Below are 23,916 nucleotides of genomic sequence, written 5' to 3' on the forward strand. Positions count from 1 at the left end.
TACACCATGGACAAGTCTGCTTTATCCCTGAAATTCAGAGATAGTTCGATATACCCAAGTCAATAAAGATAATAAACCACAGAAGTGGACTTAAAGACCAAAATCCCATGATCATCTCAATAGACGCAGAATCCACCATGCCTTCATGATTCCTAGATAAAGTAGGCTAGAAGGAACATAGTAAAGGCTTGACTCGATATGACAGAAATCAGGAAGGAGACAGAGATGCCCATTGTCCCTGTTCCTTTTCAGTATTGCAGACAGCACCAGCTTCGACAACAGGGCAGGAGGAGGAAAATAAAGGAATGTGAGTAGGGAAAGAAGTCAGACTACCTCTATTTGCAGATCACATGATGCCATACATTAGAGATCCCCAAAACTTACAAAAGAACTCCTAGAAATGTAGATTGAGCCATGTGGCAGGATACAGAAGGGAGAACATGTCTTCCTTCAACAACTGGTGCTGGGGAACCGTCCACATTCAGAAAAAAAGAAAACAAGACCCATATCTATCGCCTTCCGTGAAAACTAACACCAAATAGATCAGAGACGTAAAGACCTGTAACACGGAAACTCCTATAAGAAAACATATGCAGGGCCTACATGGCACAGGTGTAGGAAAGGACTCCCTGGATAGCACTTTGTTGGTTTGCACATTAAGGTCAACAACTGACAAGTGGGACTGCATGAAACTAAAAGGTGTGTCTTCCACGCAGCTAAAGAGACAGTCAACAAGGTTTAGGGTAAGCTCAGGGAATGAGTGAGAATTGTCCAGCTATCCATCGGATAAAGGATAAACATTCAGAGGAGATAAAAAACTAAAAAGCCAGAGTCAAACAAACAAACAAAGGCCCATTTAAAAGACAGCCTGAATCTGAACACTGAGTTCTCAAGAGAAAAAAAAGAGTCTAAGAAGTAGCTCAAAAAAAATTATTCACCATCCCTAGCAATTAGGAAAATCCAAATCAAAACAACCCCGAGATTAATCGCAGCCCAGTCAGAGTGTCAAAGATTAACAAATGATTGACAGCAAAGGCTGGAGAGGGCGTGTGGTAAAAGCAGAACTCTCATTCACTGCTGGTAGGATTGCAAACTAGTCCGACCAGTCTGTAAACCTTTGTGAGGAAGTTAAGAACAAGGTTCCCATGTGACCAAATGGTCAACCTGGGAACACACATGTAAGAACAGTATACATGCTGAGCAGGTTATACTTATGTTTAAGAATAAATATCAAAACAATAGATATCAATGGAAGAAAGAGAGGCCATGAATTTAAAAGAGTTGGGAGGGGGAGGGAGAGAGGGGATGCATGGAAGATGTAGAAGGTAGAAAGAAAAGAGGAAGTGATGTAATTATATTTATAATGTCAAAAATAAATTATTTTTAAAAGGTATCTTGGAAATACACAAGGTGTCTGAATGTAAGTGGGACAGAGATACTGAAAATCGTATTATTGACTGTCCAATTGACAATGATATACCAGATAAGGAGATATCCTGAAATCTTACAGATATACACTAGCGTACAATGCCTTTAAGGTAACACCCCCTCCTATCCATACAGAAAAGATAAAGCTAGATAGTAAGAAATCCAGATGTGGGCATGTAAGAATTGGGTCTTCTATTCATTCTAGATATATGATTCAACCATATTATGTCATTTGCAAATATTGTCATAACAAGCAGATGGCCTTTCCAGGGTCTCTTTTCCAAGTGGTAAGGATGCCGCTCTGGTAACGTCTTAGATGTTCATTTGAACCCTTCCACTGTAGCTGGGCCCTGTTACAGGGCAAGTTTCCTTCAATTTTATTAGAAGTAGGACATCAAAACAAATTAAGGCATAATTAATTAGTGGATGGACTCCTTCTTGGAGATAGACATGACAGTGGCCAACCCATTAATCCTAACAATGATCTCTCTCTCTCTCTCTCTCTCTCTCTCTCTCTCTCTCTCTCTCTTTCTCTCTTTATTCCTTTCTTTTTTCCTCTCTTCCCTTCCTCCTCCACATCCTCCCTCTTCCTCTTCCTCCTCTTCCTCCTCCCCTCCCTCCTCCTCCTCTTCTTCAGGCAGGGTTTCCATAGATAGCCCATTTAGACTCAAATACTCAGCAATGCTGAGTGTGAACGTTACAGATATATACAACCAAGCTTGATTATCCTATGTAAAGAAAAACAACAAAAATAGAAAGAGCCATGAATTTGTGTTTCTTTGCTTCATCCACAGGTTCACTTTATATGAAAAGCCTCCTATTTGATCAGACACTTGATTTGGCACTGGACATAGAGTAACCATCAGGACAGCCATACTGTACTGTACCAAGTGCTTATAGCTATGGGTAAAAATGTATCCTGACTGTCCACTGCTATGGCCTGGATGTAGCCTGAGTGTGTCTTGCAACCCAGTGTGGATGGGCTAAGCGATGACAGTCCAGGGTAGAGTACTTAGATCATAGACTGTACCCTCATGAGTGGGTCAGTGCCATTTAGAGGAGTAGATTGAGTCTGGTAGGAGGACTCTAGTTCCTTAAAGAATCGGCTGTCATTTTAACAACAAGTTGAACCCTGCCCAGGTCTTCTCTTTGCTTAAAGACTTGGGTCTTCTGGTATCAGCCATGCTGTAGAGCAGCCTTTACTTGGGCTCCATGCTATACAGAAGCTTCAGCCACCTGTACTTTGAGTCAGAAAAATTCTATATGCAGATTAACACATTCTATTACTGCAACACAAAGTGGACTGAGATACCAACTGTGGTTTAAGAGAATCACAAAGTCTTAAGGATGGTTCATCTGTTTTACTAGAATCCCAACAGTCTTCAACTGGAAACAAGATTTTGGAAACAGGTCCAACCACTCAAAATGCTAACAGGGGTTCTTAAGAGTACTTGGAATAGCAAGGAAAAAACAACAGGCCCTTGGTGACGTAATTATGTCGACAGATGAATGCCAACAAGCCTGTTAGAGGAAGTCTATAAAAAGATGCCCGTAGGAGTTTAGGTATGGATAGAAAATACCATGACCCATCTGAGGGCTCTACTGTCCATGGGCACAGACACACAACTAGTGTAGCTTAGCCCTTGTGGGTTACTTGCCTAACAGGGACCCTCAGACACACGGCAGCCTAGGCATTCCTGTGTCAACATTGTCCTGAGAAGTGGGGGAAACTAGAGCTAGTGACATGTTCCTTTTCATCAGATGGCCTCAGGTCCAGCCCAATAGAAGTGTTCAAGAGATGACCAGGATGCCCTCTTTTCCAGTTTTCTTTTGGAAGAGAATTGGGGTGCCACAGCCAGAGCAGAGAAGCCCAGCAGGGAAGGTCCCCTGAGCACACTAAGGGTTTAATTATACAAGGAGAGACTGCTGCCTCTGGCCCTGGAGCAGAAAAACTCATCCGAGACTAGGGATGTACCTCAGTGGCAGAGGATTTGCCCAGTACGCACAAGGCCTTTTTCTCTCCAACACTGGAGGTAGCGGGGAGCATACAAGGAGTCCCCATGAAAGAGAAGTACCTAGAGGTGACACTTGTTCCCTAAAACTGACATTAAAAACTGACTGTACCCTAAGTGGCTGAAAGGAGAGATACATCCAAAAATCAAGGTGTTGGAGGGGTTCCAATGTTTTTAAAACTTCTAGAAGACACTCTTCCAGACTCTGATAGCTCCAGGAGTTCCGGGGCTGTGGCTTCACCATACCCCCTGGCTTCGCAAAGCTCTGTGTGTGTCTTCTTTGGTCTCTTTAAAAGACACCTGTCCTTGGACTTAGAGCCCAGGCCGATAACCCGGATGCTCTCATCCCGCAGTCCTGGGCTGCCTTGGAAACCCTTTTCCAAACAAGGCCATATTCACAGAGACTGGGAGACTTGGAGGTAGAGGCTACTGGTCACCCTCTATAGAGACCACCCGACTACAGGTTGCCAGTTGACACAAAAGGTGTAATGACACCCTGTGTTCTCCACATACAGACATGGCTCAGGAGGAGCAAAAGAGAGAACAGGAAACTCTACTGTCCAAAAAAGAAAAAGTGGAAACCGACCATTTGCTTTTCTTGAGAACCGAGAAACACACACTTCAATCTCACATCATGAAACCAAACTTGAGCCTTTCTTACTTCTCTACTGGTCTGCAACATGGAAAATAACAGCCCCTTCCCGGAGTAGGGATTAAGGGAGCTGCTGTATGTAACCCCTTGCTTAGATGAGTAAGAATCAAAACCTACTTAACAAATGCCAGCTGCCACTGCTTGTATCTGTTTCCCTACATCTCGCTACACTGTCTCTGACCCACCATCCCTCCCTCTTTATCCCCCTGTGCGGATTGTTGCTCACTGAGCAATCCAGGGCGACCCGAGCTCTTGTTTGTGTTTTTAGAAGAGACTAAGCACACACTGGAGCCTCGACTTGCAAGCCTGGAAAGAATAGACTGCTTGCCACAAAACCTTCCAGAACAAGACAGGACAGGCAAAGCAAGTATGTAGTTAATTTGTTTCTATTTTCTAGGTGTCCCATCCTTTCTGAAGGAAAGGACTCCAGCAGAATATTCAATTACAGTCTTCTTAAATTCAAAGTAAAAGGCGAGGTAAAGAGTGAGGTTCAAAGGAATCTGAGAAGATAGAATGAAACCGGAAGTCTTGGTTGGTTTTCCGATTTGTTTGTTTTGTTTTCTCCACAATGACCTTTTCACTCTTTAAAAGCCGGCCCTGATCTGCTCTCTGGCTTTAAGCTCTTACACCTGGTGCAAAAAATAAAGTCTGACCCATTAAATTATTCACCACATCCTTTAGATTGAAAGATGATGGGAGAATAGAGTGAAGAGGAAAGAGAGATTTGCTCAGAATTCTAGCTGTTCTTAGTGAAAGAAAAAAATTCTCCCTTGGGCCTTCTTAGAGAAGGCATAACGTATTCTACTTAGCTCTTCCTCTAAACCAGTGGTTCTCAACCTGTGGATCGAGACCTCTCTGAGCATCACATATCAGACACCCTGCATATCAGACATTTACATTATGCTTCATAACAGTAGCACAATTAGTTATGAAGTAGCAGCGAAATAATGTTACAGTTGGGAGTCACCACAACATGAGGAACTGTATTAAAGGATCACAGCATTCGGAATACACCACACACACACACACACACACACACACACCACACACACACACACTACACACACACACACCACACACACACACCACACACACACACCACACACACACCACACACACACACACACTACACACACACACCACACACACACACCACACACACCACACACACACACCACACACACACACCACACACACACACCACACGCACCACACACACACACCACACACACACACCACACACACACACACACCACACACACACACACACCACACACACACCACACACACACACCACACACACACACACCACACACACACCACACACACACACCACACACACACACACACACACCACACACACACACACACCACACACACACCACACACACACACACACCACACACACACCACACACACACACACACCACACACACACACCACACACACACACCACACACACACACACCACACACACACACCACACACACACACACACCACACACACACCACACACACACACACCACACACACACCACACACACACCACACACACACCACACACACACCACACACACACACACCACACACACACACACACCACACACACACCACACACACAGACCACACACACACACACACCACACACACACACACACCACACACACACACCACACACACACACACCACACACACACCACACACACACCACACACACACACACCACACACACACCACACACACACACACACCACACACACACCACACACACACACCACACACACCACACACACACACACACTACACACACACACCACACACACACACCACACACACACCACACACACACACACCACACACACACCACACACACACACCACACACACACACCACACACACACACCACACACACACACCACACACACACCACACACACACACACACCACACACACACACCACACACCACACACACACACACACCACACACACACCACACACACACCACACACACACCACACACACACACACACACCACACACACACCACACACACACACACCACACACACACACACACCACACACACACACACCACACACACACCACACACACACACACCACACACACACCACACACACACACACACACACCACACACACACCACACACACACCACACACACACACACCACACACACACACACACCACACACACACACACCACACACACACACACCACACACACACACACCACACACACACACCACACACACACACACACCACACACACACACCACACACACACACACACCACACACACACACACCACACACACACACACCACACACACACCACACACACACACACACCACACACACACCACACACACACACACACCACACACACACACACCACACACACACCACACACACACACCACACACACACACCACACACACACACACCACACACACACACACCACACACACACACACACACACACCACACACACACACACACCACACACACACACACACACACCACACACACACACGTGCATATTTGGGAAAATGTAAATGATTAACAACACTTTGTTAGGGAAGGTAGACACACAAGTAAGGTTTCATATAAAGGCAGTACATTCATTAATTTGTTTGTTTGTTTGTGGTTTGTGTCTGGGATGGGGTCTTAATTTGTATCCCAGCTGGCCTAGAACCCACTTTGTCAAAGTGGCCTCAGACTGGCAATGATTCCCGCCTGACTATGTCTGCCTCCCAAGTCCTGGGACTAAAGGCAAGAGAGACCACCCCAGCATGACTGTACTTTTTTCCTTTTAAGGGAGAAGAGCAAAAGAACCTTTTAAAGGGCAATGGGGGTGGTGGCACAGCACTCAGGAGGCAGAGGCAGGAGGATCTCTTCGAGTTCAAGGCCAGCTTCCTCTACAGAGTTTCAGAATAGCAAGGCTACACAGAAAAGCCTTGTCTCAAAACCAACAACAACAACAAAACCAAAAATGGAACCTTTTAAAGGTTAAGGTCCTCCACTCAAACAAACAAACAAACAAACAAACACATGGAGTCCCTGTATCCTTTTGTGCTTGAGCAGTAGGAGAAGCAAAGAGAGGGTCTGAGGACAGAGGGTCGGGTCGGAGAGGAACACACCACAGGAGTCTCACAAAGTCACCTGGAAACCAAAGGTACTCAGGTTGAGGTGAGAGTCTGAGAAAGTGACAAAAAACAAACAGATAAAAGAAAACCCTTTATTATAAAGAACTTGCAAGTAGAGTTAGCCAGACCCAAAGCCTATACATTTCAGTGACCATGTGTACAGTGCGAACAGCCGAGGCGAAGCTGTGAAACTCCACAGAGGACTTCATACCTTCACTATCCATAATGTACTTATCCACTACAAAGATAACTACATAAAAAAGATAGGTCGATGACAGCTCAAACTAGAAAGCCAATTAGAGTTATACCCTCTCCATGACTCACGGCTCCATTACCCATAGTCCATCCTTCCTCGTCGCTTAAAAGTCTCCCTTCCCCTGAGCCCTCCTGTCTCTCAGAAATGTGGCCGAAACCTTTTTCATAGGATGCATTCATGTTTTATAATCACCGTTACCTGTCTGTTTCCTGTAGGAACGAGCATACACACACACACGCACACACACACACACGCACACACACACACCCCACCTACCTTGTTCAGCCACTTTAGCCCTGGTATCGTATTTGAATTTATCTGCTCCTCCAGCCACGGGCGCATTCGCATCCGTTCCACCGGCATGGTACCCTGTGGCAGAAGAGAAGCACAGCGTTTCATATTTCTGCGACTGACTGTCTCACCTGCACCCTGAAGCCCCATACCCCTGCCATGACCCTTTCCCAGCCGCATCTTCCTGGGCAGGGGCTGAGTATATTCAGTTCCCCTGCCACCTGTTCTTTTGACAATCCTCTTCTTCCAGGGAATGTCAAAACGTATGGGGACAGACATTCTCTGTGTTGACTCTCGACTGAAAGAAGTTTTTATGGACATTCTATGCCATGCACCCAACTAGCCGTAGGCCCAGATGCCTCTTGGTGACTTTGTCTTGAGTAAACCTTTGACCTTCCTCTCTTTACTGTGCTTATAGAAGAAACTGTCAGTGTATCAGACATTCAAAGACCAACATTTTACTTTCCAAAAGGGGGAAGCAAATGCTAGGCAAACAGTTCTGAGACAAAGAGCTGTGGTATCGAACACATTCGTTGAGGACCTAGGGTGTATCAATACTTTGACCTCTCAATACTGGCACTAAAGTACTGATTAATTTGGTTCACTAAAGATTTGTTAAGCTTTGTTATTGCCTAGTCATTCCTTCTAGATGTACGCTATATTCAGGGCTCAGCAGTGACTTCCCTGGTCTCATCTTTGCTCCCCCATCTCCCCTAGCACAATCTCTTAGTCACTGCATCCTGCCCTGACCTCACTTGCATGCCTTTCTCCTTTGCTCATTTTCCCCTTGAAAATCACCTGCGTGAGCCACCATGTGGTTGCTGGGATTTAAACTCAGGACCTCTGGAAGAGCAGTGAGTGCTCTTAACCACTGAGTCATCTCTCCAGCCCAGGGCATTTTCTTAGTGATCATTGGGGGAGGGCACCACCCATTGTGGGTGGTGCCATCCCTGGGCTGGTGGTCCTGGGTTCTCTAAGAAAGCTGACTGAGCAAGCCATGGGGAGCAGGCCAGTAAGCAGCATTCCTCTATGGCCTCTGCATCAGCTCCTGCCTCCAGTTCCTGTCCTGATGTCCTTCAGTGTTGAATAGTGCTGTGGAAGTTCAAGCAAATAAACCCTTTCATCCCAACCCCACTGTACCCCCCCCCCAAAAAAAAGGAAGAAAAGAAAATCACTTGCATGGCTGGAGTATCTTCTCTCCACCAGGCCACATACTGCCTCCCTCCCAGTCACACACACACACACACACACACACACACACACACACACCCCTACCAGACTCTACAGCAGTCTTTCTTTTTCCCACCCAAACGCAGAACAACTAATAAAGCTGCTACCAACTCTCCTCCCAACATCTTCCTACTCATGTCAGTACATTTACATTCAGTCTGACGCCTGGAATCCAAGATATCATTGACTCAGGCTTCCACTCTACCAGACTTCATGGACAATGGGACTACAATCCTCTCCCCAACCTGCAGCCACCTTGTGTCTTTAACTCTTTCCCTCCAAACTTAACTGAAAAGAATCTGTTCAGATTGAGTGTGGACCGAGATGATTCATGCCACGTAATTCTCTCTTCCATCTCGCCAAGGAATGTTCTATGCTCTACGCTCTCTCCTCTGATATGTCGCCAGCTAGTGCCAAACACCGTGCTGTGAATCAGCAAGGACTTTGTAAGCCATTCCCGACCCCAACCCCGTTTCTCGGTATGCTGCCTCCACACAAAGCTCAGACCATACCCAGCTCTCCCTTCCTTCCCAGTCTGCTCAATCCTTGTCTGTCCTCCAAGACCTAGCCTCTACACTTCTCACAAAGGTCGTTCCAGAGCACTCCAGCCTGAAGCAACCCTTCCTGTCCCAACCCCTACACCACTCACAGATCCCACTCCGGATTACTCGAGAACCAGACATTGCTTTAGGGCAGCTGCTCTAGTCCCGGCTTTCATCTCATGTCTTGTTTTGCCTATAAATTTTTCAGCTGTGCACAGCTTCACTTTCCCATGCAAACTGTGGGCTCTTGGAGAGGACGAACTTCACTGCTTAGGGTACAATGGGTAATCTTGTAAAAACCCAACTTCCGCCTTCTACTCAGTAAATGTTCAACAGGAGGACCAGGCAAGTTCTGAGCAAGAGAGGCAAGGCCACCAGGGAAGGGTGGCCTCCTGCAACATCTGCAGGCTCCAGGTGGCCATTCTTTGAGAGAGCGATAAAAACCTTGGAGGCATTACAAAAGGACAGGGGATGGTGATGAGCAGTCACCAGTGCAGCTGCTTCTCGTGAATCTCAAATGTGTTCCGTTCACGCATTCATTCCTTCTCTCAGTCATTCATCATCCATCCATTCAAAGATCTTGGATTGAAAAGGAGATTCTGAACGTTGGACAGGATAAAACATCTCAATTCTTTCAGGACTCGGTAAAGAAGGAAATTAGCACACGAGGAGTCCTGCATACAGGCATAAGAAGCTGCTGAAGCATTCTAGGAACAGTGGGGGAAGCTATATACACTGCCGCCACCATAAAGGCCCCACCTTACAGAGTAGAGGCCACTGTCTCCTCAATCTTCCCTTAGAGGAGAAGACCTCAAGACATGGAATGGGGACAGAATGTCAAAAGTGGGGACAGTTGAAGGAGTCATGAGGAGACAGCAACGGATGCTACTTCTGAGGTGATGTAACAAAAGTGCCGCTGGCGTGCCTAGGCTCAGTGGCAGGGCCAGGTGAGGGGCAGGTGAGTAGCCATGCTTCCAGTGCGAGATCATCTCAGTATTTCCTCCCATGCTTTTTTCACAAATAACCTATTTGAGAAAAAAATGATAATCACTTGAAATATTTCACGAAGCTTTCTCTCCTTTAAGCAACAGTTCTTAAGGAGAGACATGGCCGGTGTACATTATGTCCAAGGTAGGTACATAGGAAATAGCCTACTAGAAATGTATTTGTAACTGCAAAAGGCATCCTTACATTGTTTTCATTGTCATTACAGATTCGTACAAAAGGGGGAATGCTGGATGCCTAGCCCGAACATACCCAGCTGAGGCCAAACAAAGCAACACTATATTCTCACCACCCTCTCCTACTTCAGACTAAAGTCCTTTCTGTGGTCTACTTAATAGGACATTTTTCACATCTCTGTGATTTGTGTCTCGTTTAAACAACCCCAGAAGTAGTGCTAAGGCACTGAGCTGTGAGTATGTCTAACATCCCTGACCTCTACAGTAGAGTCCCCAGAAGAGGATGAGGAAGTGGAGGCCTCCCTGACCACCCCTCACCCTCTACACTCACATAAACTGAAATGCCCACATACACTGAAATGCACCCACACATTCACACTCAAACCACCTACATGTTCATCCACCTATATACTTAAAGCCATGTAATTCAAACACACGCACATGCCACGCTCAAAGGCACACGCATGCCTCAAACACATTCACACTTCCATGCTTATGGTTACTCATGCCAACAAATTCACACATGCAAATGTGCACACTCACCCATCCTATAGTTTGATTATTTTTGCCCCCTCAAATTTTCATGTTAAAGCCAAAACCCTGATATATCAGTGTTGGGTATTGCAGTCTTTGATGGTATGTTTATCTAGTGGGAGTCATACCTTCGTCTAAGCACATTTAAATTTTAGTAAGAGTGCTTAGGTTCTCTTGCTCTTATGTACTTCTGACGTGGAGAGTCAGGTTGTGTCACCTTTGTCCTTCTGCTGTCTGTCATGTGGAGACACAGCAAGAACGGCCTTCTTAGGTGCTACTGTTTTGCTCGTGGACTTGCCAGGTGAGACTTACAGAAGAATGGATTTCTGTCCTTTACAAATTACTCAATCTGTGTTATTATAACAACACAAATTAACCCAAGATCACACACACAAAACACACACACAAAACACACACACACACACACACACACACACACACAGGTTGTGATGTGCCCCATGCAAAAAAATATATGTAACCAGACAAGCTTACTCAAGAGACTCAATCATGAGTCATATCAGTGTCATATGTGTTTGGCTGTGAGATCATTTTGTTGTCATGGTTTATTTTTGAGACAGGGTCTTTCTATGTAGCCCTGGCTGCCCTGGAACTTGCTATGTAGATCAAACCAGCCTGGAACTCCAAGAGATCTGCACGGGCTCTGCCTCCTGGATGCTGAGATTAAAGGTAAATGCCACCTTGCTCAGCGTAAATTCAGTGTTAATCAACAGGGTGTGTTAAACAAGTTATCTTAAAACAGAAAGGCTATATGTTTATCAACCGATGAAAATCACCTGAGCAGAAGCTGATGCCATTGCAAGAGGGAAGTGAAAATACAGATGTACACAAAGGAAGAACTGTGGCTATAGATGTGGAGAGAAGACAGCCACATGTACATGTACACAACAACAGAGACTCAGTGAATCTTCCCCCCACGCCAAGGAACGCCTAAGGCTTGCAGAATCTGGAATCAAACAAGAAGGAGCCTCTTCTATAGTTTTCAGGGGGAAGCAATCACCTTGATTTTCTACCTGTGGTAGAACTGTGGCAAATACACTGCCCCAGTGATAAGCCCCACAGTCTGGAACTTTGTTAGGACAGCCACAAGAACTAACGCAAGAAAGAGAAAACACAAAGCCCTTGATGAAGAAAGACCAGCAACCAGACACCAGAAACAACAGGAAGTACTCGAAAGGCCAGCCTGACCCTACAGGTCCTGGAAGGCCATTGTGCAACAGCTCTAATGCAGAGAGAAAGCTGTAGGTCCCTGGAGCGTGCTCTGAGAAGCCAGGATCCAGACACCCTTTAATGTTTACATGTGAATTGCTTGGGTCTCTCCAGCTGACAGGTCTTTTCCATTCATCTAATTGCCAGGCCTTGCTGCTGCATCTGTCTGTTAGCCCAACATGAACAGCATTCAGCTCAGCCCAGATTTAATGTTTATCTCCTCCCTAGCCATGATACTCTAGCTGATTGTTTGGTTTGTCCCTCAAAGATTCATAAGCTAGAAACTTGTCAGGCGCCTTTTACCTTGTGAGGTAAAGGTGACCTGGCAGAACTTCAAGAGGCAGAGTCTGCTGCTAGGCTCTGGAGCCCAAGTGTCTTGAGTTAATCTATGTGATCTCCGGAAGAGGTTAGGTCCTAGGGGACTGGATTTGTTCCTGAATGAATGGTTGTTAGAGAGCTGGAGAAACGTCTCAGTGGTTAAGAACACAGTTACTCTTACAGAAGATCAGAGTTTGGTTCCTAGCGCCCACGTGGCAGCTCCCAACAGTCTGTAGTTCCAACTCCAGGGAATCTGATGCTTTCTTCTGGCCTCTCCCGGCACTGCATGCGTGCAGGTAAGGACCCACCCATAGAAAAGGAAAATCAATCTTGCAAACAAGGGAGGCTTTCCTAAGCAAGCCTTGCACCTCCCCTAAAACCTAGTTCCAAAAATGGCCGTCACTATGTCTGCTGTAAGAGGGCTCAGGTTCCTGAACCTCTAGGACTAAAACCTGTTCTTTCATAAAAACCCAACCCTGGCATTCCATCTCAGGAACACAGAATAAACCAAGACATGTGAATAAACGTGCAAAAAACGTCCAGGGATTTTTCTGAAAATTGTTTTCACTGGTTTTCTCCCGTTGCATACAACACACATACTAAGGCTGTCACGTGCTGTAGTTGAAGGAGAGAGAATCTTGTTCTGTTTTCTCTTTCTGTCGAGGATTCATTTAGCTCTATACTCTAACAGAAATGCCCCACTACCTATAATAACTACCTCTTAAAAAGTGTTGACCTCATTCTTGCTTTTATAATTATCTACCAAAAATATGCTAAATTTCTCCGTCCAGGGTTGGCTCAGTGGAGGAAAGTACACAAATATAGAAAGAACAGACTCCACAAAGTTGTCCTCTGACCACCACACGCAGACCATGACACCCGCTCTTACCTTTGAATATGAAGAAATTGCTTTATGGTTTCTTTTTGGCGACCTCACTGGTAGCTTCACTACCCTGGCCCTCTGGGCACAGTTTAAGTAAAATAAACTTGAGCTTGGACAGTGCAAGACTGTGACAGCCGACCTAATAACTAAGATGCTCGTGATGACAGCCAGCGTAGGACATGGACACACAGGACAAGTGAGTGGCTTACAGCCCGGGTGGGCTGGAGCCAAATGTGTGAGAACTCATGGCGCCTATCAGCATGGCGTGGGATTTAAAACTCCGTGTTTATTTATGGAATTTTACACTTAATGTTTTCTGAACCCAGTTGACCCAGGGCAACAGAAACCACAGGGAACAAAACCAGTGTGAGGTTGAAACTACTGTTTGGTAATCAGTGTTGTGAAGGCCACTGAGGAAAGCCAGGCAAGGTACCATCCAGGTACCAGTGAGCGGTCCCCCATGAAGTTAACCACACCACAGTCCTGATAGGTGCAATCAGCAGCCGTGTGTAATTTCAAGCTAAATAACTGAGATTTGGTTATTGGGATAGTAATACAATTTTACAATACTTCTTACAATAGTAATATTGATTTTCTGATGAACCAGCTATTAATACTAAAGTTTTGTTGAGTTCTGTTATTTAAATATTGTGGCCCTAGGGGACAGGGACTAAATTAGGACATACACACCCTGACAGAGGGATAGATTGGAGACACGATGAAAGGCAGCCTGCTCGGGTAGTTGAGATTCTATGGAGTCTCTGTGATGGGGGAAGCCAGCGACCATGCTTGTTACTCTAGAACGCCCTTAGAGGATGGCCGCTCTGTTGTTCTATGGACCCTCCCTTCACTGGTTTCTCTTGCTTGCACATCGCCAGCACACACATCTTCCTGAAATACAATTTCAAACATTTTGATTTTACGGCCTTCTAGAGATGTCTAAACATCCCCAAGTGCATGTGCCAACCCCTGGGAGGAGGTTGTGGGGCTCAGAAGCTGACCAGAATTTGGGGCACATTCAGGTGACTAAGGAGACAACTGGAGATCAAAACTCAGCCAGGAAAAGGAGGCCCAGGAACTTTCCCATGCTTTGTAAGTAATAAACTAAGCAGGGCTGGAGATGTAGCTCAGCCGTGGAGAGCACTTGTTGCCTTTTCAGAAGATCCAGGCTTGGTGCCCAGCACCCATGTTAGGCCTACATCTGTACTTCACCCAACCACCTGTAAGTCCAGCTCAGGGGGTGATCCAATGCCTGTGGCTGCCAAGAGCACCTGCACTCATATGTGTATACACACACACACACACACACACACACACACACACACACACACAATTGAAAATAAAATAAAACAAATGAGAGTAAATGAATTAAAAAATAAATGGATAGGTTCAGAAGATGGTTTGGTCAATAGAGTACTTGCTTTGCAAACATGAGGACCACAATTCAATCCCTGGAACTGAAATAAAAGAAAATAATGGAAGGGAGAGAGGGAGGGAGGGAGGGAGGGAGGGAGGGAGGGAGGGAAAGGAAGGAAGGAAAAAAAGGAGGAGGAAGGAAGGGAGGAAAGAAGGAAGGAAGGAAGATGCTGGCTTTGGCAGCTCACATCTGTAAGCAGTTTTGGGGAAATGGAGGCAGAAGGATCTTTGGGGCTTGCATGCTGGCCAGCAAAACTGATACACACCAGGTTCAATTAGGGACCCTGTCTCAAACAATAAAAGGGAGAGCAAGTGATAAAGACACGTGACATTGACTTGAGGTCTCCACATGCATACAGACACATGTACACACACTCCTGTACACACATACACACACACATACACGTACATGCACACGCACCCACAAAATAACCAAACTAGTTAAATAGACTAAGGTCAAACAAAGATGAAAGCTTGGTTTTGAATAACCTCGACCTCTGCTCAGACTCAATTAACCTAGAGCTCCCCAAAAGTAAATGTAAACCTTATGTTTCAACATAAAATAACAATATCAAAGGGTTAACGGTTATCTCTGGAATTCTGACGCAGTCGCCACTTTCAGTCACTATAATTAGGAACATAAAGATCAATGACAACAAGTATCAGTGCAAACAGACCCATAGGACACAGACACAGGCCTTAAGCAGATATAAAGGTACACACACAGACCAAACGTCTTCAGGAATTTATTTTAGACAGGGTCTCATTATGTAGACCAAACTGGCCTCAATCTCACAGAGATCTACCTGTCTCTGCCTCCCAGATTCTGACTGAAAGCCAGAACCACCATACTCAGCCCTCAGGTAGTTCTAAAAAAGCTATACCTAGTATGTTTAGGAAAACAAAGGGAAAGGTAGAAAACTTTGTCAGATAAACTATTAAAAAATTGAAATTGCAGAATTAGCGGATGTCATTAAAATTAAGAACCCATTGGATGGACCTAAAAGTAGCTTTGATTTCTGAGGGTGGGGACGGGTGGGACATTTATATGTGAACCAGAGACATGACAAAGGACATTACAGAATGAGGCTGAAAGTCACAAAATGGGGCCACGTAAGTCAGGCATAGATTCCACAGGAGAACACTGCAGGGTTTAAACTGTGGCTACTGTGAAAGTCTACGAAGACAAGACAAAGAGTGAGACAAACTCTTGAGAAGACTACAGAGGAACATTTCTAATCACACATCAAAAGTCATGAAAACCCCAAATAGCCAAACACAGATAAAAACCATAACTAAATCCGAAACAGAGAAAATTAAAAATAATAAAAATAAAAAATAACCTCAGAGGGCAAAAGACACGTTACCTTTGAACAAACAAAACCAGTAGCAAAGCATCCCAGACCTTTAAGCTCAAAGTCAGTGCTCCACAGAAACAACAGAAACCAGAAGACCTTCAGGAGAAGTCTTGGGCCAGCATGGTTTAGCAGACAAAGACCCAAGCCAGCCAGTCAGGTGATTTAAGTTCAGTCCCCACGAGACCACGATGGAAAGAGGGAACCAACTCCTACAAGTTGTCCTCTGACCTCCACACTGCACTGTGGCTGCATGTATGTGTGTGTGTGCTAAATAGTAAAAATACTAAAGGAAAATGACTACCTAGTGGATTTTTATGCTCAGACAATATTTCCTTCAAGAGTAAAGATGAAATCAAGTCATTTTTTTTTAACTTGGGGAAAAAAAACTTACAGATTCCCACCATAGACTAAACATGGTGGGACATCCTATAACCCCAGCACTCAGGAAGCCAAGGCAGGAGAGTTGAGAGAGACAGAGAGTGAAACGGAGATAGATGGATAGATGCAGAGAGGCAGACACACAGAAAGAGAGACAGAAAGACAGACACTCACAGAGAGAGAGACAGAGAGACAGACAGACAGACAGAGTGAGAGAGAGAGAACCTTCCAGAATGTTCTACACACAGTTTATCAGCTCACTATAGTACGAGTCGTAGCAGACAGGCACACAAGGCAGACACCATGAAAAATGCAAACTAAATTACACAGACAGATGGAGGTTTGAATCTCTGTCCTCGAAGCTGGCAGTGGTCATGCCATGTCCTGGTTCTTCTGCAGTAACATCATTTTTGCCAAGTGCTTCTGAGTGTTCTTGTCACTTACCATATCACAAAGCCATGTCCCCAGCCCACTGGACACGCTGCCTGGGTCCCCAGTTCCCCCCCAGCAAATAGTTCTTAACACATGGGATTACACGGACCTGCCTGTGCTAATTGCCATAGAGGGTGTAGGAGTGCTTGGAGATATGTAGGCTGTGATTGCTTCCCTCGGGGAGCTCATAAGTCAGCTGAGGATGTGAGACATAGATCATATAATGCTAACTAATAATTCTGTAATGATCATAATAAAATGATGCGGTGGAGACCAGAGAGCAGTCTGTGCTTAATTGCTGACTAAGTTAACTAGTTCATAAGGAATACATAAATCACTATTAATTGGATTTCCAAGGGATAGCGTTTATGACAGAGGAAGAGCAGATTGGATCAGAGGAAACGTCTGGCCAAAGAGAGTTCAACGGACAGCTGGGTAAGATAAACGAGCGTCAGAGCAGGGCTGTGACACTGCCAAGGACAGAGAAACCGCCTCAGGCAGCATCGCAGACGAAGCTCCTGCGTCACCCACCACGGAGAAACAAACGCCAACCTTCAGTCACACACACAACAGCCTTAACCATCAGACACCGTTATTTCCACTTCAGAGATGAGTAGAAGGAGCTAAAAAGGAAGCCCACCCCAAAAGATGGGTTAAATAAGTGAAAAAGAAGTATTAAAAGGGAGTGGGATGGGGTTGAGAGGAGAGGAAGTCCAGGAAAGAGGGCGTGACACTTCCTCTGAAAATGGGAAGGGGAGGTTAGCATACAGTTAAAGGACACTCAATAGTACTTCCTTAGCATGCAGTGAACCTTCCCCAGGTCCCAATTCACGTCTCATAGGGTATGGTAGACTCCTCACACTGACTGATGTGTGTGTAAGAACTTCCATGCACAAGTACACAGACGTGGAGAGAGCAAGAGCCATGACAACCACCATGATTTCCAATACCATATCCATTCCAGAGCTTATGAGGAGCCCAGTGTTTCCCGTGCATAACTTCATTTGACCTTCCAACAAGTCCCTCCCCGCCCCCCCACCCGAGCATCTCCATCTTGTAGTGGAAGCCACTTACTTAGCCTGACCTCAGAGAAGCAGCAAAGCTCAAGATCCAACCCGAATCTTTCTGCCTCCAAAGGCCACTCCAAAACCCGGTGTTTCTCAAACCTCTGGTAATAGCTCACTAAGGCACTATGCAATGTGTTTGTGGGGGGGGGGGGTTGTTGTTGTTTGTTTGTTTGTTTTTACTAAGACTGGTATTCTTGGTTTATGATCAGCAACTTTAATTTTATTTTAATGGACTGAAGTATAGAAGAGAAGATATAGGAAGTCACTATAAGTAGAGTCAACATAATTATAAGAAACTTCCTATTTCGGATCTCATCATATATGGTGCTATAGCGTAGTAGGCACGAATACTATGGCTGGTAAAGTTTAAAGACAATTGCATTGAGACTGAACTGCCTCTTAACTGTGTGTGTGTGTGTGTGTGTGTGTGTGTGTGTGTGTGTGTGTGTGTGTAGGCATGTAGGGAGAGAGGATATTGGCAAGAAACAGGAGGCAAAAGAGGGATAAAAAGAGACAAAAATAAATAAATCCATCCTTAGTAACCTGTGGGCTACTAAGAGATAGAAATGAATGTACAAGAACCTACTGGCAAGGCCCTGGGTTCGGTCCCCAGCTCCGAAAAAAAGAACCAAAAAAAAAAAGAACCTACTGGCATTTACTTGCCCAGAAATATCACCTTCAATATGCCTTGATATGTTAAGTGAGACCCTCACACTTGGCTGTGTTTCCTGTGCCTCTGTCTGTGGCATTTGTATATGTCACTCCACATACCCCAGTGGAGCCCTGGAGCAGTAAGCCAACAACTGCCAGCCATGAAAACAGAAAGATGTTTTGATCTTTCGATGGAGTAACAGACATAGAAAAGAAAAGGACTAATGCTATCTATACCCATAGAAGGCTGATCCTTTCAAAGTTTTGTTAGACTTCATCTTTGTTTTCTAGTTTGTTGTCTAATGAAACTGTTTAAACGATGTATGTCAGATCCATCAAACAGTACACTCCAGAGGGCTGGGGAAATGGCTTGGAAGTGAAGATCCACAGTGAGCAGCTCACGGCCGTCTGGACCTCTAGTTCCAGTGGATATGATGCTCTCTTTTGGCCTCTGCAGGCACTGCACACACATGGTGCACAATCCTTCTCACAGGCACACCCAGATGCACACAAAATAAATACCAAGAACAACTCTCAAGCTTGTTCAGGTAAAATGTTTACCAAGACAGCATGAGGACCCAGTCCCCAGAGTCCATGCGAAAAGCCAGGCATCGTAACAGCATACCTCTGTAGTCCCCAGAGACTACGGAGACTACAGAGAGTCTCCTGACTGGGGAGACACAGCCAGTCTAGGTGAACCAGCTCTAAGTTCACTGAAAGATTCTATCTCACAAATAAAGCAGATAAGGAAGAAAGCCAACGGCAATCTCTGGCCTTTATATGCCTATACACACTAGTGCACGCTTACACACACCACACACGTGCACACATGCTTGCACACACACACGCACACACACACACAGAGAGAGAGAGAGAGAGAGAGACAGAGAGAGACAGACAGGCAGGCAGACAGACAGAGACAGAGAGAGAGAGAGACAGACAGACAGTTTCCAGTCCATCATTTGCTCCACTAAGCAATACAATCATTAAGTCTACTACCAGGTAAATGGCCACCCTGAATTACCACAAGCCATAGCCACCTTTCTGTCTCGCATTTACCCCGGTCTCTAAAACAATATTGTGCAACATTATCACCTGGTGAACTCTAAAGGTAAATTCCCTAACCCCACTCTACTAAGATTCTCCAGGGCTTGGGAACAGGAATCACGTTCATTATCCTAGAGTAATTTCTATGTGCCACTAAGTGAGGGGAATCACTGCCACTTAGTGCCCATTAATCTAATGGCCTTCCGCATCCCTGATGGTTAACAAACATCTCCAAATGAGTCATGGGACAGGAGGAAGCTAATGGTGAGTGAAGTTCATTACTAATGGAAAACAAATGCATATGAGATTAAAATTCTAAAATGCCTTTATCACAAAGCAGGCTTCCCACGATGAGAATCTCATATATGTATATATACATATATATTATATTTCCACACAGAATTTTCTGATTAGATGAGTTCTGGGTGCTTTGGGAGGATATTATATTGCCATAGCAATTTTACAGAAGGACATTGTCTCTGGTCACAGACTACCCTGGTACCCAATGCAGTTTGATTTAGCTTCTGATCATAATGTGTAGTGGTGTGTGACTACCATAAACACACAGCAAAACTGCCTTAGGGTCTCTATATGCATGCTCAAAAGACACTAACGTAGCACCAGTTTGGGGTATGACAGGTGACATAGTGGTCATCCCAGAAGGTGATTCTCATCACAGCCTCACAAGAACGGTTAGTCTAGGGCTGGGGATTTAGCTCAGTGGTAGAGCGCTTGCCTAGGAAGCGCAAGGCCCTGGGTTCGGTCCCCAGCTCCGAAAAAAAGAACCAAAAAAAAAAAAAAAAAAAAGAACGGTTCGTCTGCTACAGCGTAAGCTTGACGGCGCATGTAACTTGTGATGCTCCTGCCTCTGTGTTTTGCTCAGACGCCCCATTGGGTTTAACAAGCAGCTCTGAGACAAGTACTAAGGAGCCCAGGTCAAGTACACTAACTGGAAAACAGCTAGACCTCTGCATGTTTGGTTGGCCCCTTTGGACTTGATGTCACCCATTACCATCTCCCTCGCCCTCCCACCTACTGCCACGCTTGGCCCCTTAGCCCTGCTTCTGTGGGGTTGCCCTGTAACCACACCCTCTCCATCTTCACCAGGGCAGCCTGATTAGTGGTACTGCCTTCTTCAGCTGGGATGCCCAGCCAATCCTGCAGTGGCCGATTCTGCCGTCAGTCTGTTTCCAAATTCTACTTGGTAATCAAAGAAACAAGTCTGCAGAGGTCATGTACATGTCTAGGACTTTCCGTTTCGTATCTTTCTGACAAAGCCCAGACCTCTTACCATGACCTACAAAGGTCCTTCCTAGGCCTCTAAAATTCTCCAGAATCATTTTAGTATCGTGGCCAGCTCTGCCCACTGAGCAATCCCAACTGGTTTTTCTATGTGTTGACCTGGCTCTCTTGCTTCTCCTCCCTGGAATGTTCCTTGGCCCTGTGTACTTTCCAACACAGTAGCTCCATTTCCTAAGTACAAATGGTTCTCATCAACTAGCCTCCTTTGCTCATGCTGCAAGACATCATGATAGGCTGAATCCATGACTCATCATCTCCACTGATCTTTCAGAGCCTCCTCAGGTCTCAGTGGCTTTCACTTCTCAACTCCTCCCCTCAGGTCTCCTCTCGCTTCCTTCACCTTCCTAAGTTTCTGGATTCAGCCCCCTCCTCAATGCAGCAAATGACCTTAAAGGTGGCACATGAAGAATCCAGACACAAACAGGCTCCTCCTTCTAACTCCTCTTTTCCACCTTCAAATGTCTGTGGACTTCTGTAACCTCCTTTCCTGTTTTCCACTAGGTAGGGACCATTGGCACACAGCTGCTGTGACCCAATGTGGCTTGAAGACATGCCAAGGTTGACTTCTGATCTATTGTTTGAGATCTCTTTGGGACAGTCGAAAGAATGTCCAACATTCTTTCGACTGGTCAATGAGACGCATGAAGCTGGAGCTCTGGGAGAGGTCCAGTCAGGAAATAGTCAACCAACCCTCTGCATATTTTCAAGTGTTATCTCTTCTACAATGGCTACCCTACAACTTAGGTCTCAAAAATCCCCATGTGAACTCATAACACAGCCTCTAACAGTTATTGAATGTACATTTACGCTGCCTTCCAGTGTCTGTTTCATTTTTTCTAGGCATTAACCCATCAAGGCCCCCTGGAGCTGGAAGCCTGCATTGATGCTGCTATATGTGTAAATACGTATGGCTACAGCTCACGCATTGCACCTAAGAAGTATAGATCAGTTCTACCCAGCAGACTTTTGCAACAATCAACTCTATCTACAGGGTCCAGTAGGCTACTTGCTAGTCACACACATACTTGCTAGTCATTTATAACACCTCACCTAAGAATGAAAGACAGGTCTAACCTTCCCTAGTCAGGATCACCCATCAGATACCTGGTGCACACAAAGTATCTGCCCTGGATAACCCTGTGGAGGTGCCAGAAGAGGTGTGCTAGCCACTGGCCATCAAAGGTATTCTATATTGGGAAACTTGGTTTGAAAAAAATCCTGATTCATATTCTACAACCTAGTGCTAAGTGGAAGACCCTGAGCATGAGTAACTAAATGATCCAGTCTAGACCTGCAAGCTCCTGCAAACACCACCCGCTGTCAAGTCCAGCATTTCCCTACACTCAGCAGAAGACTATTAGCAACAGCCACCAGGTCCACCTGCTCAATGTACGGTGCAAGTCATAGGCATAGAGAGCGTTAGCTCTGTGCATTCGCCAGCATGAAGGTGTTGCTGTGACTTCTACTCTACAGCTGAAGAAGCAGGTCCTTGAGGTTAAAGTATCCAAGGTTACAGAGCTCCTGATCATTAAATCTGGGACTTGAACAGCCATCTTTGATCCATATTATTTCCCCTCTGGGTAAAGAACACATATTCTTGCAGACCAAATGTGTGCCTACAAGGCCTGGATGTCACCATCTGAGCCCCATCCACATTAGGAGCCTGTACTGCGGGGGCCACAGGTAGGGCAGGAGGATACAGTACAACAAACCCAGTGTCAGCTCCGGGGGCTAAGCTTGCTGAATAGGAAGCCATTTTCCAACCTTTACCCAGCACCCTCTGGTACCTTTCTGGAAAACAGGGATTAACAGAAGTCCCCACACACCCTGGCCAACCACAGCTTTACTTTTGTAGTTTACACAAGGAAAACAGTATTCCCGCACTCTCTTTGTGCTAAGAAACAAGTGCCTTCCCTCTCTCCATTCCTTTCCTGAAGAAACAGGAAGAGCAGAATTTCTCTTGTTAAAAGGAAATGCAGGGACAAAGAGGCAGATTCAAGACACCAATCATTGGACTGAGCGCAAGGTCCCCAACGGAGGAGTTAGGGAAGGGTTTGCAACCCCATAGGAAGAACAACAATATCAACCACCACCACCACCACCAAAGCTCCCAGGCACCAAAGCACCAAGCAAAGAGTACACATGGGGGCAGGGTGGGAACATGGCTCCAGCTGGATATGTAGCAGAGGATGGCCTTATTGAGCATCACTGGGAGGGGAGCGCCTTGGTCCTGTGGAGGCTCAATGATGCAGAGTAGGGGAATGCCAGGACAGTGAGGCGAGAGGGGGTGGGGGAGTACCCTCATAGAGTCAGGGGGAGAGGCAGGGAATAGTGGGTTTCTCAAGGGGAAACTGGGAAGGGGAATCACATTTGAAATGTCAATAAATAAAAAAATCAATAGAAGCTATCATAAAAAGAAACAGGAAGAGGAAAGAACCAGAGGAGGCTTCTCCCATTACATCACTCGGATACACTCTCCATTTGCTTCAGCGTAACTTCCTTCCTAAAGCAGGGTCACCTGGCCAGTGCACATGCCTCCAGGTTCTCA

General features: G+C 45.6%; 2 protein-coding genes across 21 annotated transcripts in view; one reads left to right on the forward strand and one right to left on the reverse strand.

The window, feature by feature from the left end:
• Erich1 (glutamate-rich 1) overlaps positions 1–23,916 on the forward strand; it is a gene marked incomplete at its 5' end in the record, with an annotated part of 52,793,804 nt that overhangs the window by 22,716,122 nt on the left and 30,053,766 nt on the right.
• Positions 1–23,916, reverse strand: part of Irf2 (interferon regulatory factor 2) — a 111,848-nt gene that overhangs the window by 45,902 nt on the left and 42,030 nt on the right. For 17 of the 21 annotated variants that reach the window (XR_015639367.1, XM_087587867.1, XM_087587869.1 and 14 more), the window contains 1 exon segment: positions 7,788–7,880. The exons of 2 other annotated variants lie outside the window; for them this stretch is intronic. Coding sequence is in view for 18 of the 19 variants with exons in the window: in XM_087587867.1 (XP_087443993.1) it covers positions 7,788–7,880 (93 nt within the window). In the remaining variant the exon portion in view is untranslated. 21 annotated transcript variants of the gene reach the window in all.

Source organism: Rattus norvegicus, chromosome 16 (genome assembly GCF_021556685.1).
Source record: "Rattus norvegicus strain SHRSP/BbbUtx chromosome 16, alternate assembly SHRSP_T2T, whole genome shotgun sequence".
Taxonomy (NCBI): Eukaryota; Metazoa; Chordata; class Mammalia; order Rodentia; family Muridae; genus Rattus; species Rattus norvegicus.